The sequence below is a fragment of the Thamnophis sirtalis genome, unplaced genomic scaffold, assembly GCF_051295495.1.
Source record: "Thamnophis sirtalis isolate CommonGarterSnake01/CBP01778 unplaced genomic scaffold, rThaSir2_p1.2 scaffold_12, whole genome shotgun sequence".
Taxonomy (NCBI): domain Eukaryota; kingdom Metazoa; phylum Chordata; class Lepidosauria; order Squamata; family Natricidae; genus Thamnophis; species Thamnophis sirtalis.
In genome coordinates, this window is record NW_028261392.1 from 60,241,100 (window position 1) to 60,258,127 (window position 17,028).

Genomic DNA, 17,028 nt, shown 5'->3' on the forward strand with positions numbered 1-17,028 from the left:
GTACTCACAGGCATCATATACCCTTCCCTCCAAAGGAATGCAATACCATTTAACAGATATCATCATTTAGCTCATTATCTCTTTCAGGTGTGGCTTTAGGACTTCTCTCTTGTAATTATCTTACCTCTTGTAAATATCCTGATTCGATGGATCTTGATGTTAATACAGGTAAATTACCTGTATCAGGTAATTACCTAACTCACAACAATAATGGAGCCTGCCCGTCATAGTCACGATGGTTGTGAAATGGATCCCCAATTGACTGATCCAATTATACTCTCTTTTTTGTGGTGGGTCACTTCACGAGTGTGGCAGTCACAACATGGCAGCTGTGGTCATTAAGCAAACACCGTGGTCATTAAGCTATCATTTGCAATGGGCCAGTTTTATTAAAAACTGGAAGTAAAAACTGGTTTTCAGTAAAAGCATTGTAAAACAGTCACAGCAGTGCTGAATACTGCAAATGGCAATAAATATGGACTGGCTGCTGAGCAACCAACATGTGGTGAGGATGTTGCATTGCTGGAACTTCAGAACCAAGTTGTGAAAACCCTGGCAAGGACCATCATAACTTTGAAGTCGCCAAGGAACCATTGTAAGTCCAAGACTACCTGTAATGCAGGGGTGGGTTCCTGCCAGTTCTAACCTCTTCTATAGAAGCAGTTCCACAAATCTACAGTGCCGTTTAGAACCGGTTCCAGCTCCCTTCCCCCCTGGCCCGTCCGCACATCATCAAGATGAAGAGCGAGAGGAGGAATTCTGGGAGTTGAAGTCCACAAGTCTTAAAGCTCTCAAGTTTGAACACCCCTGGTTTTTTTTTTTCTAAATGGTTAAGGGTGCAAGGGTTTTGTAACTTGACCGCTTTAAGACTTGCGTGCTTCAAATGCCAGAGTTTCTGAGCCAACATTTTGGTTGCTAAGCAAGAGTTAAGTGAGTTTCACCACATTTTACAAGCTGGCCACGCCCACCCAGTCACATGGCCGGCAAGCCACTCCCACAAAGCAGGCCACACCTACAGAAGAGGTTCTAAAAATTTTTGAAACCCAGCACTGCTGTAATGTTCCAAATGACAGTTCCACCATTGTCTAGATGGAAAACCAAAAATGTTACACTTGTTTTCACACCAGTGCTTCTGTGAATATAGTCATGTATTTCATTTTTCCTGCTAAATTTGTTATCTAAAATAGCACCAGTTAATACACTGGTTTTACAATGTGTATTTAATTTAAAACTCTTGATATTTGAAAGAGCTATTCGTCTTTTGTATTTTATTAACAAGTAAATCCTCCTATTATGGGATTACATATGACTACCTGGTGTACATAAACACACTAATACTTTTCTCTGTTCTTGATACCAAATACGTTTCTCAGACAATTATATACTAAACCAATGGTGAGAAAATCTGCTAGAAATTGCTGAATAGTAACTCCAAGATATCCCAGTCAGTATGACCAGGATGTTGGGAGCAACACTCCTGTGCAAAATATTTGAGGGGGATGAAGTCTCTGTTCAGGATTAGAACTACAATTCATTCATTCTTGCTATTTCCATTACATCAAGATTCCACCGTCCATGTGTAAGATTAGGGTTTCTTTAAAAAATAATAATGCTGTTATTACTACTCATTCTGAAATGCTGATGTGAGAAGGAAGAAAAAGTGAATTTAAGGAGGCAATAATCCATGTTTTTCTTCCTCACTTGGATTCCTTTGTAATTAGAAATCTGTGCCACTAGGCTATTGTAAGCATAAGCACAAACGATTCACTTTTTAACTACCTCAAGTACTTTGTTTAAAAGCGAGTAAAAAGATACTGTTTTGCTGATATTTTTTTTATTTAGTAAACAATTAAATTGGTACTCCTTTCATGAATCTAGGCTTAATTTAATATCTGAATATCTATTTAAATGCACTAAGGAATTATTTACAAATACAGTATGGTGTACATACATATACATACTGTTCTGACCCCCCCCTCCTCCATCCAGGAACGAAAGCCGAAACCAACGTAAATGAGAAGGTTTCTTTTAATCAGTCCAGACTCTCGTTGGCTGCAAGCCACATAAACTAAGAGATAAGCACTCTGGCAGCAAGTCCTACAAAACTTGGCAGCAATGCAAACAAACTCTGGCAGCAATCCAGCCTGCCAAATTTGTTTCTTGTTAGTCCTTAACGTTGACTTCTGCAAGAAGGGCATGGCACAAGCAGTCTCTTTTATAATCAGGAGAGGATCTTAATGAGCATCAGCTGAGCGTAATCACCTCTTGTAATTACGCTGTTGTTCTTGACGCGAGTAGCCCTTCAATGGCGTGCATCCCGGAACAACTCACAGGTGTTTTCTGGATCACTCACTCTTGTCTCCTCCCCACTGATCCAAGGCTCAGATGCCACCTGGTGGCCAACCAGTTTCTCCTCGCCCTGCTCGGAGTCAGAACCCTGTCTAGGGTCCTCCACCTCCTCCAGGGCCGAGTCGTAAGACCCCTCGCTGTCGGAGTCTGGCGGCAGCTCCAACGGCTCCTGCCGGGCCAGAACACATACATACACACAAACCTCCATACAAATTATACTTTGGTAGGGCTCTTTCTCTTTTGGTGACTACTACATCAATTATTATTATTACAATAATTTTAAAGGAAAAATGAATAGATACACTGGGAAATTCCAAGGGATGAAAGCTGCCCTTGTTCTGATCATGAAGCTGGCGTTTCTCATGCTTCTTTACATGGTTGACTGTATTAGAATGTCGAGCTCTGCTATATTTTCATTTTGCTGCACAGTTACGTAGCAGGAATTTTAGAGTTGTTTACATTCACAACAGCTTTTGCATGTCACCTACTTCTAATCGTTACATCCCACCAAGCTGTCTAAATGCAACTCCAGAGTGGAACTCAGCTGTTTTCAGGAAAGAGAAACAGTATAAAGAGTAATCTAACACCCAGAAAGAGAGTTCTTGGTAAAAAATCAACATTTTCCTATGTAGTACTTATAACACCGATTGGCAATTTTGAAAAGGATTTGCAGGTGGAAACTATGTGCATTGCATTTATTTGCTGAATTATTGGAAAAAATGAATCTTAAAGGTCAGCTTTGAGATCCATAATTGGATAAAGAGCCGAGGTGGCGCAGTGGTTAGAGTGCTGTACTGCAGCCACTTCAGCTGACTGTTATCTGCAGTTCGGCAGTTCAAATCTCACCGGCTCAGGGTTGACTCAGCCTTCCATCCTTCCAAGGTGGGTAAAATGAGGACCCGGATTGTTGGGGGCAATATGCTGACTCTGTAAACCGCTTAGAGAGGGCTGAAAGCCCTATGAAGCGGTATATAAGTCTAACTGCTATTGCTATAAACATGACAAAGCAGCCATGAGGATGGTTTTTCCTTCTTCACTCTTTAACTGCGATAGAGAAAAGGTTACTCTGCAATGGCTCACAATTCCTTTAACCCAATGGTAGTCAACCTTTTTCTATCTACCGCCACTAATGGATCTTTCTTGATGGAAAAATTTCCTTACCGCCAACCAGTTTTTGTGCAGTGAGCCGAGGTGGTGCAGTGGTTAAATGCAGCACTGCAGGCTACTTCAGCTGACTGCAGTTCTGCAGTTCGGCTGTTCAAATCTCACCGGCTCAGGATTGACTCAGCCTTCCATCCTTCCGAGGTGGGTAAAATGAAGACGCGGATTGTTGTTGGGGGCAATATGCTGACTCTGTAAACCGCTTAGAGAGGGCTGAAAGCCCTATGAAGCGGTATATAAGTCTTGATATAATTTAGATGTGCTTGGTAAATAACTACATAAATATCACTTTTTAGCATTTTGTTTGTTTCATTTCACAGGTTCAGCTGTCTTTCTCTTCTTTGTTAAATGCTATTTTGTCTTGAGTGTTAATACTGTTGGCCTTGTTTCCTGTGTTTGTGATAACTGATCTATAATGGCTTCTAAAAACGGAACGAGACTGAGAACACAAGCAAGCTAATTTGGACTGGCAGAGACTTGTTGCTGTCTGAAATCCCAACACGGCAAGACATTCTCAGATATGGCCTACTGTTAAAGAGAACGAAGGAGTGATGATGCTAGAAATTATATTGACAAAAGACAGCTGAGCTGATTTTCTTTGGAAAATCCTTCCAGTAGCTAGAAAGGACTGAACTAAAAAGACTACCTGACCCATTGAACACATGGGCTGTTTAGCAATATAGAATATATCTATATATCTATATCTCTATATATCTCTATATCTCTACATATGTAGGTCTTTGGTTAAAAGACCAAACAAATATCTATATCTATCTATCTTATCTATCAATCTAATCTATCAATCAATCTATCTATATCTATTCTATATTTATAGAATATAAAAATCTATGTTCAAAATTTCTTTGTTAAGAATCAGGTTTTTTTACAAGACTGTTTTATAACTATGCAGAACATTTCCAAGGTATAATTCCTCCCTCCAGGTAAAAGCTTCAAATCATATTTAAAAAGAAAAAAGAAATATCATACTACACAGACACAAATTAGGGCTACAATGAACAGAGATCTGTTTATCTCTCAGTCAGACCACAACATTTTATATCCTTCGTCCAGCATGTCAGTGTCTTATGTCTTATCTCTTTCGAGTATACAGAATTTTTTTCCTTGCTGCTCTATTGCATTTCTCCCCCCCCACTCCGCCCCAGCGCGAGCCTTTAACAGCTGAGCCAAATGCGCATGCGACGCTCCCCCCGCCCTCCCAGGTGTCCCCTGATTGGTATTCACGGACCGGACTCTCTGGTTGAAAGAAAAGTATAGAAGGGCAAAAGCTGCACCCTTCCACTTGTTCCCCCCCACCCTCAGCGCGAGCCTTTAACAGCTGAGGCCAAATGCGCACGCGACGCTCCCCCCTCCCTCCCAGGTGTCCCCTGATTGGTATTCACGGAGCGGACTCGCTGGTTAAAAAGAAATATAGAAGGGCAAAAGCTTCACCCTTCCACTTGTTTCCCCCCAACTCCCCCCGCCCCCCGCCCCTTCAGAAGGGAAGCTGAGCGCACGTGCGGCGGCGTGAAGGCCGGGCGCGCGCGCGCTCTCGAACTGAGCCTGCGCAAGCTGGGCTTTTGGGCGCTAGTCGAAGCCCTTGCGGGAGCGAGCGAGCGAGGCCCTTTTCGGAGCGAGGCGGCGTGTTTGTTTTGTGGAGGTTCTTTCAGACTCCTTTAAAGCCAAAGGGAGCCAGGTGGGAAATCTCTTTTGGGAGAGAGGAAGGGTTGGAAGTGCTGGACCGCAAAGCAAACGACGTTCGTAGGTGGAAGCTGGCTGGGCTGAATATCCCCCCGCAGCCAGAGACACCCTCACAGATAATACCCCCCCCCCCCCAAAGGGCAGAACTGGCTTGTTTGCAGGAAGTTGTTGGCTACAATCCGAAAAGAAAACAAACGCCATTGACTTCAGTTGGGGTTGCTCGCAGATAAAATGCAGAATTGCATAAAGAGGCTTTTTGGGGGGGGGGTCAGTTATGTGGACTGAACAAACAAACCCACTTGCAGGTTTGAAAAGCAGCCTGCCAGTGCCACAGTTACGAATTCCCCCACCTCAGTAAAGAAACTCAATTATAGCCGCCTAAATATGAGCTTAGTCCGCCTAAATATGAGCTTAGTTTATCATATGAATGATTCACTTCAGAGTTTTTAGCTCACTTGGTTGTGCAAAGAACAGAAAATTAGTAAATGGGACCTAACGTGGCTGAATGGGGACACACACTTGTATTTTTTTGGCTGGAATTAAATCAGTGCAAAGTGAGGTGATTTGAACCTGAACAGGTAATTTTTTTAAAAAAAACTTTCATCTATCCTAAGTAGAAGAGTAGAAGATGAATTCAGTTAAAACTGAATTCAGGTGATTTGAACCTGAACAGGTAATTTAAAAAAAAACACTTTCATCTATCCTAAGTAGAAGAGTAGAAGATAAATTCAGTTAAAAGGGACGCGCGGGATTTCTTTTCCTAAGCATACACATAAATATAAAAAGTGTTACAAGTACAGGTTTAGGAGTAATTGTTCAGAAGGAGTGTAGCTAGTGCAGAAAAGTTAAATCAGATTTTGCTTAGGATTCCTTGTCCTTGTATTTTGTAATTTCTGTATTGCTGAAGCTTTTAAAAATTTTATTCGTCCATTTAATATAGCTGCCAATCTCACAAATGAGTCATTAGTGGTGGCTCCCAAAAGTATATGTATGCTCAGTTTAAGATAACTGAGTGATCTGCAACTTTAGACTTTTAATACATTTGTTGCATTTTTTAATAAATGATTTGGAGTCCTCTCTGAGCTTGGTTGTGCATACAGGCATTTTCATTACCTGACAAGGATTAATATCTACAAACAAACATCCAAGCATTAAAGAGCATTAAAGACGTAACAATTTAATCCTGAGTCATATACATTCTATTCTATTGGTATATATATATTTTAGATTTCTGGTTGGCAGGCAGAATGGCCAATCATTTCAGGTATGGTTGTAAAAATGGTAGTTAATATAGTGGAGATCAAAGAGCGATGTCGTCTATTTACATGGAATTTTGTGTAAAACCTTTTCTTCAGTCTATGGTCAGCTCATAGACCGCTGTGCTTGCAAACAATGTAAATAAGTTTTTTTGTTAAATATTGCCTCTCTATACCAGGCTTGTCAAACTCGAGGCCTGCGAGCCGGATGCATCACGTGCTGGCCACGCCCACATCCAGTTTAGCACTGGGGGGAAAAGTTTTGATACCTCAGGTGACACTGCCGGGACGACGACGTGAGGATGTGAGTTTGACACCCCTGCTCTCTACCAATCAACAGTGAATCAATCATGTTTTATTGCATAGCATACTATGGTAGTACAGTAATAGAGTATTAGTGTTCTAGAACCTTTATACTAATTGTTAAAGGTATTTAGAATGTACTTTTAATGGGAATATTCAACACAAATAAAAATATTTATTTTCAGAAGGAGAGAACTAAAATTTCTGAACTATGGGTGGATTGCACTCGTAAGTACTGAAAAAATAAAATGAACTTTTTTGAAGCAAATTTGGATATATTTTTTAATGGGACTTTTTCTTTAGAGTTGAGGTGGGCTTCAAAAAGATATTACTATCTTTTTGATTACTATCAAAAAGATATTACTATCTTCTGGCGTTCCTCTATTATAGTTTTGGTTTATACCAGTGGTGGGATTCAAATAATTTAACAACTGGTTCTCTGGCCTAATGACCAGCTGGGTAGGCGTGGCTCTGTGGTAATGTGACTAGGTGGCCATGGCCCTGTGGTCATGTGACTGGGTGGGAATGGCCAACTCAACATCACTCAGGTCGATAGGCACTTCGCCTTAGCTGTTACAATGTAATGAGGGTTAACCCGAGAGGCAGTTTCCGTAAGCAAAGCAATAAATATTAGGCTAGAAACAACACCAGAATGTTTCCTTCCTGCCTTCCTTACAGGATTAGCCCTGTAAAGTGGGAAAAAACAAAATGAGATTTCTTCCAACAACTGGTTCTCCGAACTGCTTAGAAAGTTAACAACCTGTTCTCCCGAATAGGTGCGAACTGGCTGAATCCCACCACTGGCTTATACTAAGAACTACTGCTTACTAGTATAGATAGTTTTCGGTTAACAATGTTAATTGGGATGAGAATTTCCATTGCTAAGCAATATGGTTGTAACTTATTAAGGGCAATCCTGGACTTCTCCTTGCCATTGTTAAGTGAAGAAAATGGGTTATTAGGTGAGTTCTAGGCAGCTTGCATGCAGACTAGCAACAGAGCTGTTGTCAGGTGTGGGCAGGTGTGCAGCTGGCTGTTGTGAGCATGGAAAGGCTGGGTGTGACTTTATTGAGTGACCTGTGACCATCCTTGCTGACTTCTCTTTTGACTTTGCTTGTGAAAGTCAGCAGAGAAGATTGGAAGTGGCCGTTGACTGGGATGCTGCAATTTAGACATGTAAGCTGGTTGCCAAGCACACAGATCATTTCACTTGAATGCAGAACAGACTGTATCTCAAGGACCAGTTCTAAGCACCATTCATTTAGCCCCATCTGTAACATTGAACAGTTGGTGAATGAGTGTTTGTTAAATTAAGGCTGTATGTATTTGTATTCTTCCATTGCTTCTTGACCACAAGTAAAGCTCTATGGCATTTTTGATTCTGCTGTCCTAGGAAATACTATTTTGTTTTTTCATTTTGTTAGTGTAAACATGACCGATCAAGAACAGCGAATGAACTCACTGAAGAAAGAAGTGCGGTCACTATTGACACCTATCAAGGAAGGTCTTACCCCTTGCCAATTAGAACAAGAATACAAGTTTATGATAGGAAAAATGCTTCCATTGCGTATGCTGGGTTACCATTCTGTTATGGAACTAGTGAAGGACATGCCTGATACTGTTAACATATCTCCACAAAGAGATGGTACTGTTATTCTCAAAGGTGGGTTTGATTTTAATCTGGTAAAAGTGATGTTTAAAAAGTATGTGAATATTTTAAAATATGTACAGTGTTTTAGACTTGTGATATCTTGCAAGCCTTGGTCATTATGACCAGCAAACAGTAGCAGGGTTCTTACCAAACTCTGTTGTACATCTATTAGATTGAAAATAGTTTGCATTTTCCTTTACACTTTTTAAAAAAATCATAATTTTACCTTCAGCTAATAAGAGCTTTCAGAGCAGCCCAAAATGTGAAACATGACTTGTAAAGGTCAAAAGCCCAAAAAGGTGGGAGAGAAAATTGCAAATGAAACAGAGTTGAAAGCTGTGGGAGTGTTTGTTTTAAAAAGTTCAATAATGCTAGACTTAAGAGTGGGAGATGATGACCTGCAAAAATTAGAAAAATATCTGTGCCCACAGAATGCAAACCGTAGGAATTAGTACTGTGATAATAAACGTTATTTTTTTTCTGTCTTTCAGCGATTGCTGATGAATCTACCAGAAGCATTGCAAGCTTGGTTGCCAGACAAAAGAGCAGATCTAAGCCACAACATTCCAAACATAACCCGAACTTCTCTTTGCCTTCCACCTTTTGCTCCCAAGTGCCTTTGCACCCCCAGCATTCTCTAAATTTGCCTCGGCATGGGGGAGGTCCTCCTATTCTGCCCCCTGTTATAAAAAGTGAGCTGAAGGAAATGCTCAGATTTTCCCCCGTTTTGCTCTCAGATTTTGACAAAGCCTTTACTCAACGGTTTGGACGCAAATTTGAATTTGTGCGTTATGGATTCTTCTCAATGTTTGAAGTGCTGAATGCAGCTTCGGATATTATCCAAATTGTGCAAACAAGAGCAGGCTCTCTGTTGATGTTAAAAGTACACCCTCTTACGAAGCAAGCAGAAATGTCCGAGTGTAAGACAGCGTTTGTTTATATTCAACTGAAATGTGAATGCTTATATTCAACTGGAATATATTTATCACACTTTGCTTATAAAGACTTTGAGAATCGCTGGAAAATATATGCTGTAGTGATTGAGGCTGGTGTTTTACCTTCTGAGAGGATGTACTTTTTTGAGATGATAAATACAAGCACTCTCGGCTGTATCTAGAGGAGAAATAGTAATAGTAGAATTGCTCAGTGCTTCTTTAGGTTGAAGCTTACAGCAGCTGGTTGGATTCACAGTAGGAAAATTAACTTACTGAGGTTAAGGCAAAGAAAGGTATATTTATTACAGTAGTCTTTGTCGGAAGGTTGATTGGTTAGATTTATGCATATCATTACAGGTTACATATATTGATACAGATGTGAATCTGCATATGTTTATTGTCCCAACTGCTTCTGGTAAAAGATTAATTTTGCTGCTTAGAACTTTTAACATTGACTGGCTTGAAATAGAAAATGGAGTTATGTGTAATTACTGCTGACATTTTTATCCTGGCTTTCTTAAGGCAAAATGGCAGTCCAGTCATGTGAAACAGAGCAAACTTTGCCTTCTGCTGTACCAGAACCTGTGGCAGAGATGCCTTCTCCAATCCTGCCAATGGATGCTCTGTGTTCAACCGCAGACCAGAAATCTGATGATTTGCAAATACAGATGAAACTAGTTGAAAGTCCAAAAGAGAGAACTGAGGTGAGGATGAGACAATAAGAAGTAAATGTATTATACCCTATGTCAGCGTTCCAAGTATCATGTAGAATTAAATCAGAGTCCAAGGCAAAACGATCCTTAAAGTTCCAATTTAATAAAGCAGACATCTTAGCACATCTGTGTTAATCCGAATTCTGGAAATTACCTCAGAATCCCACCCAGTTAAAAGTTCATGATCTTGTCCCCACACCCACAATCCATCACATGGTCCAATCTTCTTCTTCCACACTGGTGTCTCCACCCAGCTGCTTCTGGTCAGGTGTAAAAGTGCGGAGACAAAAGATGACCTTGGCTTCTAGAAAAGAATGACAACAATACATTCCACAATCCTACTCCTTTCTATTCCCCTCTCCCATCAACTATACTAAAGAAACAGCATATTGAAATAAGAGAAAGTGTATCAGGCCAAAATTCTAAAAGGAATATAATTGCAGGCCTGACACCCTACACATGACTGGAATGAAGGATGCATTTGGATCATAGAAATTCTCTGGCATGGAATGCCTTTTCATTTTATACAGCCAACATCAAAAACTGACTGGGAAATCAATTTTAAATATTACTCTCAGCCAAAATAACATTATAAGCATATCCACATACATAGAACTTTTCAATGCAGCTATAATTCAAATGAACAAGTCCCACTCTTCATTTATAATTTAATATGAGCTGCAGTGGCGCAGTGTTGGAAAGCAGTACTGCAGGCTATTTCTGCTGATCACTGGCTGCTAGCAGTTTGGCAGTTCGGGTCTCTGAGTTGACTCGGCCTTCCATTCTTCTGAGATTGGTAAAATGAGGAACCAGATTGTTGGGGGCAATATGCTGACTCTGTAAACTGCTTAGAGAGGGCTGTAAAGAACTGTGAAGTGGTATATAAGTCTGATATTTATCTGTTGGTTCATTCCTATATATCAGCATCTCTTATGTTTAAATTGGCTATTTAAAAATTGTGAAAACATTGCTTTGGCCGAGAAATGGATTCAATGACAAACCCCATCCCCTAAACTCCAAACCCTATCATTAGGGAAATTTTTTATTTTAAATGGTCTTAGTGGGTATTTCCAGGTATTTAGGACCTTGCTGCATGTACTGCTGGCTTAAGTTTTGCCAGTATGTTATCTTTGAAGATATATGGCCATTTACAAAGAAAGTTAACACTTCAAATTGGTATCAGTAGTGGAAAAGCTGTGGCGCTGTTTATAATGCTGAATTGCACCCTTAGCATCATTCACCTTCATCCATGGGATTCTGGAAGTTGTAAAGTGCATTTAATCTGTGAAGATTTAATGGTTAATGTAATGTGAGAATCCTTACGGGCATTGGATATCTAACTTTAAACATCCTTGCAGAGTATAAGGAGTTTAAATGTTATCTTTTTAAGCAATCAAGTAAAGTTCTGGGGTGCTACACAATATTCAGAGAATAAGTCTGTTTTCTAATTATTCCTGGGTCAAAAGGTAGGAGTTACTAATTCAGCTTTCAACATTTATTTTTGCTTTATTACAGACATGTTCACCTTTTAGTATGATAAATTTATTCTGGGCAGCTTACAAAAAGAAACACGAGAAATATATATCCAACTATTTAATATAAAATTTAAAAATAATTCTTGACAAAGACAATACTAAAGTAAATGGATGTTGAAATAAAATTACCTTAACATATATCAATCTCATTTGAGTAAGCCCTTCTATTGAAACTTCAGCCTAATCTACATATGCATCTAACTAATGTACATTTGATTAATACAAATAATATGAGCTTACTGTTCAATATTGTTACTTCACTTAAAAATGGAAAATTAAAAGAAACCTAAAATGCTTGAAAAGAAAAATCCTTTCTCCCAGCTTATCACTGCAATCCAAAAGTTGTACCTTACCCTTTCTCCCCTCAACCAACGAATGTTATTAATTACTAATTAACTAGTGTATTGATTTACATAACTATTTAAATTTCTTTGTATTAGCTTTGTATTAATTATGTATAGAAAGTATTTAAATGTTAACAAAGATCCAAATCTTTATTTTACAACAGGTAATTTCTTAGCCAAGTCTCTTAATTAAAAATTCCTCTCAGGGGCCTGCTTCCAAATATTTGATTTCTGTTATATAGGGTTCTGGGAGATTAATCTATCAGAAAAGTTTTCTCTTGTTTTACTTTTGAATATAAGATTATTTGCAATATATGAAATTTTAGGAACCAAGAAACACTATACTACATTAACTTTAAAAAGAAAACATCTTGTTTCTTAGTGATTAATGTTTAGCATGGAATGAGACTTCCTTGTTTCTTGACTGCTGCTGACAATTGGGAAAGATGTTTATTTCTTTTCTGTTCTGTTTTGATCTCTCTGAATCCTCTCTTGGAATCCTCCGGCTAGCCACAGTGCTGAATGCAGTAGCATGATAAGAAGATTTTTAATCCAATTCCAGCATTTTCTTCAATTTTAGATTAGTGCATAAGTATATGGACGTACTTCCTTTCACTCTGGATAACTCACTTTTCCCCCCTCAAAGCTCAAGAAAGAAATTAAGATTGCCTTGGCCCAAAAAGGACCTGGAGGAATTGTCAGCTCAGAACTTAAAAAAAAAATTAAAATTGTAAGTACTGTATTCTGTTTGGCTGTAGTTTGTATTTTGAGGATGACAACCCAGAGAACATAGATAGGATCCATTCAGGGATAAAGTGAAATGCTTTGAACTTAGTGGGGGAAAAAAAATAACATTACTGCCCACCAGCTTTGCATAAACTTTTGTGGACTTACCAAACTATCTGAGTGGGGAAACAAACCCACACATATTTCTCTACCTTCACTTCTATCTATCACTGAAAGGCTATTGAATTCCTATGTATACAATAGTGTTGGTTTGGATACAAACAATATTTGCTTGCAAATTCTCATAATTAATGTGAAGTTCAGTTTCATCATCTAGGATTGCGATGGTCTCATGGGGGTGGGGAGGCCGTTTTCGCCCTCCCCTGGCTCCAAGAAAGCCATGCGCATGTGTGGGGCAGCAGGGGGAGTCACGCGCGCATGCGCAGGGGGTATGGCGCAGGAGAGAATTAAATTATGTGGTGGGCACGCAAGTGCTTTTGGCACCTGAGGTGAAAATGGTTTGCTATCACTGATCTAGGATATCTTACATTTGCTCTTCGGATCTCTCATATCTTTTCCATAGAAATCCTATTTGAGGTCTGGAAATATTCTATAGGAGCACTTTGACCACAAGAATGCCTTGTTTAATTTTTAAGACTGGTGAAGGTGCACCAGGACTTCCAATATTATTTGTACTACCAGGAAGCTGAGATTTCCCTCCTCCTTTTATTCTTAGGAACTATAATCTGGTTTGCATTTACCCTCCAAATGAAATTAGAATTCAAAGAATACCAAGATTAGTGCAAAACCACCTAGTTTTCTTGTTTATACTTCAATCAAAGTAATAAAAAGTATACTTGCAAAAGCACAAAGTAGACAAATGTCATATTGCTATGGTCAAAGTATAGAAGTTTTATTTGAGAATAAAGAGTACTGGTATTGAAATATTTTTTTAAATATTTAGATAACATATCAATATTATTATTATCAATATAATATATACAATAATGTGAAATCACAGCTGCCAGTTCCTTAACTTTTATTGGCCTACATATACATCCAGTTCTTCCCAAGAACCTAGGATGTTGCCATATATCAAGATAGTGTATGTCTGAAAGCAGTGTGGCATTTTGTAATTGATAGAAATTTTGTCAATGCGTAAAGATTCTAAGATTCCTTTGGTATAGTCCCAGTGCTGATAATTACTGGGACTACCATGGCAGATTTATGCTACAACCCATAACAGTATTATTATGATAAGTTGCAGATTTATCTTAAGATATTTAAACTGAATTTCACATTTTTATCCACCTATTGAATCTTTCTTAAGCACCTGGGTTAGAGAGATATTATTTGATGTGATTTCATCACAGGCTGTAAACTGTTCCAAGTAAATTATCCTCATCATTATTTATATCCTACTATTATTTGTACAACTCAAAGCGGCATATATAATACTCCCATCCTCTACTTTCCTCCACAATAGCAAACTTTGTTAGATATGTCTTTTACTGTTTGGCACACAGTTGTAAATAAGCTTAACAATCATTCTGTGATTTATTTTTAAGATTATAGCCCAGCACCCAAATGGCCTCCATGCTTCCAAGTTACCTGGAGAATTTGAGGTAGTAGTTGTTCATTTATTCAGATTTATTTGTGTTTATTGCCTTTTGCACCTGCAAGTGTTCTCTTTCTCTCATTCTATATGACAACTGTTGCAACAAATAGGAGAGTGTATACTCTAGACTAAAGTAGCGCAGTGTTTAACCCCACTGCATAGATTTCTAGTATAAAGAAACAGTTAATACATACCATCACTTGACAGTGTACATGCAGATAATCCCAGGTGCAGAGACACTGAGGCTCATAATTCTTGGTTTCATATACTTCCTCTATGTTGTGAATTTTTATTTGGAAATGATATAGCATTAGTAATAGCAAAATAGGTTTGTTGTTCAGATGTCACTTTAAATCCTGGTTTGCAAATTCATTTTATAATGTTAGCTAAGTTGACTAATTTAATCATTCTTGCAAATTTAGCCATGGATTTCTGTTTTGATTTCTTAAAAGATTTTTTTTGTTTTATTTTAGGAGTATTTTCATGAAAAATTGGCAGTCAGAAAGCTGGGTTTCTTAAATTTGATGGAACTTATTGGTGCCCTTAACGATGTTCTCCGCATTGAATGCAGAGAAGGAGAAAAAGATTGGCTCATCTTTGACATTGATTCACAAAGCTTACCAGATGGTAAGTGGAAATCCTAGGTGCACAAATCTTCCAGAATAACGGGCCCGAGCATTCCCTTAGCGAACATTCAAAGTTATGTGCTCCCTAGCGTTTCCGAACAAGGCCCAAAACTACGAATCTTGCAGCCCCACAGCAGTTGTTTGCCCTTACGAACAACTGCAGAGGCTCTGCAACATTCGTCCTGTGGCTGAAATGGGGCTTCTGAGGGGTGGATTCACCCCTCAGAAGCCCTGTTCAGGCGTCCAGAGGCCTTGCCCGGCACCTTGCAGGCTGAAATTGAGCTTCTCGGGCAGATCCGCCCCTCGGAAGATCCGCCCCTCAGAACAGGGCCCTCAGAAGCCCTGTTCAGCTCTCTGCGGGCCTACCTAAGCCTGTTGCAGGATGAAATGGAGCCTCCAGGAGCTGGATCCAGATCTGGCCCCTGGAAGCTCCGTTTTGGCTTGCAATGGGCTACGGGAAGGTCCGTGGAGAACCGAAGGGAGCATCGGAAGGGTGCACAAGGCTGGAGAGAACACTGGAGAGAGCCGAGGTGGCGCAGTGGTTAGAGTGCTGTACTGCAGGCCACTTCAGCTGACTGCTAGATCAGCAGTTCGGCGGTTCAAATCTCACCGGCTCAAGGTTGACTCAGCCTTCCATCCTTCCGAGGTGGGTAAAATGAGGACCCAGACTGTGGGGGCAATATGCTGACTCTGTAAACCGCTTAGAGAGGTCTGAAAGCCCTATGAAGCGGTATATAGGTCTAACTGCTATTGCTATTGCTATCTTCACAAGGTAAGTGACCCAGCGCGGCAGGTTGGGGGGAACAATTTGGACTGAGATATTTCAGTGGGTTGCGGAGGCCCTGGGTGTTCTTAGACAGAGGCCTGTTTCATCAGTAGGCCCCTCATGGCTTTCCCCACCCTGAAATGCCTTATGTGCACTTGATGAGCCTCGCATTCGATTAGTGAATGCGTGGGCGAAAAAAGGGAGTGATCTTCACTCCCACGAATCCTCGGGTTACGAATGGAATGGGCAGGCTCCATTACATTTGTAACTTGAGGACTGCCAGTACTTAATTTAGCTTTATAGATTTATAATTATTGAAATACTTGCAATATAATTAATAAAAATAGGCATTTACATTCTTATAGATGCACTTTTCCCAGTTACTAAAGAACCTGAATTGAATTATGGTTTCAGTATGCTATTAAACTGCTTCCACTTAGTGACTGTTCTGGGTAGACAATATGTTGTGTATATGTTTACAATGGGAAGTTGCAACATGTATCCATTTGTTCTCTTGAAAAGAATTTTAGTTCCAGCATGGACCTGTACATTATTATACAAGTAGTAAAGTATATTTATTTATTTGGAAATTTTATATTGCCATCTACTTTGTGACAGTGACCCAAGGTTGCTTATAGAAAATAAAAAGACAATATAAAAGAAATAAAAATAATAAAACAATACCCCGCCACTCATACACACACTCATACCAGCCATCTAATGGGCTACATCCCTCTCTGGGTTCCCCAGGCCTGCTGGTAGAACCACATCTTTAGGGCCTTCCGAAAGAGTTACAGAGTGAGGGCCAGTCTAATTTCCGGAGATAGGATGCTCCAGAGTGAAAGAGTCACCACGGAGAAGGCCCTTCTGGGTCCTCCAGATGTATCTCTTTAGGGCAGTGGTTCCCAAACTTGGCAACTTTAAGACTTGTGGACTTCAACTCCCAAAATTCTCCAGCCAGCAGAGTTGAAGTCCACAAGTCTTAAAGTTGCCAAGTTTGGGAACCACTGCTTTAGGGGATGGGACTGGCAACATTCCTTGCCTCCCCACTCTAGTGAGTCTGATGGATGTGACTGCAAGAGACGGTCCCTCAGATTACCTGGTCCCAAGCCATGAAGGACTTTAAAGGTGACAAGGGGTTTTGTGATACTTATAGAGGCTTTGTGACATTTATTTAATATTGGAGGAGGTGTGAGCAACTGTAAAGATATGGCTTCTTTTAAATAATCTACCACCTCAAAGATTCACTGTTAACTTTACAGAAACAAACAGGGATGAGGTCATCTAGATATTGCTAAATATAACTGAACATATCCTTCATTGGCCAGAATGCTCGGAATATGAGAA

The 17,028-nt window shown here is 39.7% G+C and overlaps 1 protein-coding gene across 3 annotated transcripts in view; it reads left to right on the top strand.

Annotated features, from left to right (window-relative positions):
* Positions 1-5,106: 5,106 nt before the first annotated feature.
* Positions 5,107-17,028, top strand: part of TDRD5 (tudor domain containing 5) — a 35,006-nt gene continuing 23,084 nt past the window's right edge. For 2 of the 3 annotated variants that reach the window (XR_015698240.1, XM_087726844.1), the window contains exons 1-7: positions 6,956-6,995; positions 8,192-8,430; positions 8,910-9,338; positions 9,876-10,057; positions 12,592-12,675; positions 14,240-14,296; positions 14,763-14,916. Coding sequence is in view for 2 of the 3 variants with exons in the window: in XM_087726844.1 (XP_087582970.1) it covers positions 6,979-6,995; positions 8,192-8,430; positions 8,910-9,338; positions 9,876-10,057; positions 12,592-12,675; positions 14,240-14,296; positions 14,763-14,916 (1,162 nt within the window). In the remaining variant the exon portion in view is untranslated. Of the gene's footprint in view, positions 5,204-6,643; positions 6,769-6,955; positions 6,996-8,191; positions 8,431-8,909; positions 9,339-9,875; positions 10,058-12,591; positions 12,676-14,239; positions 14,297-14,762; positions 14,917-17,028 lie in introns of those variants that run through there. The other variant, XM_087726845.1, reaches the window with a different exon arrangement.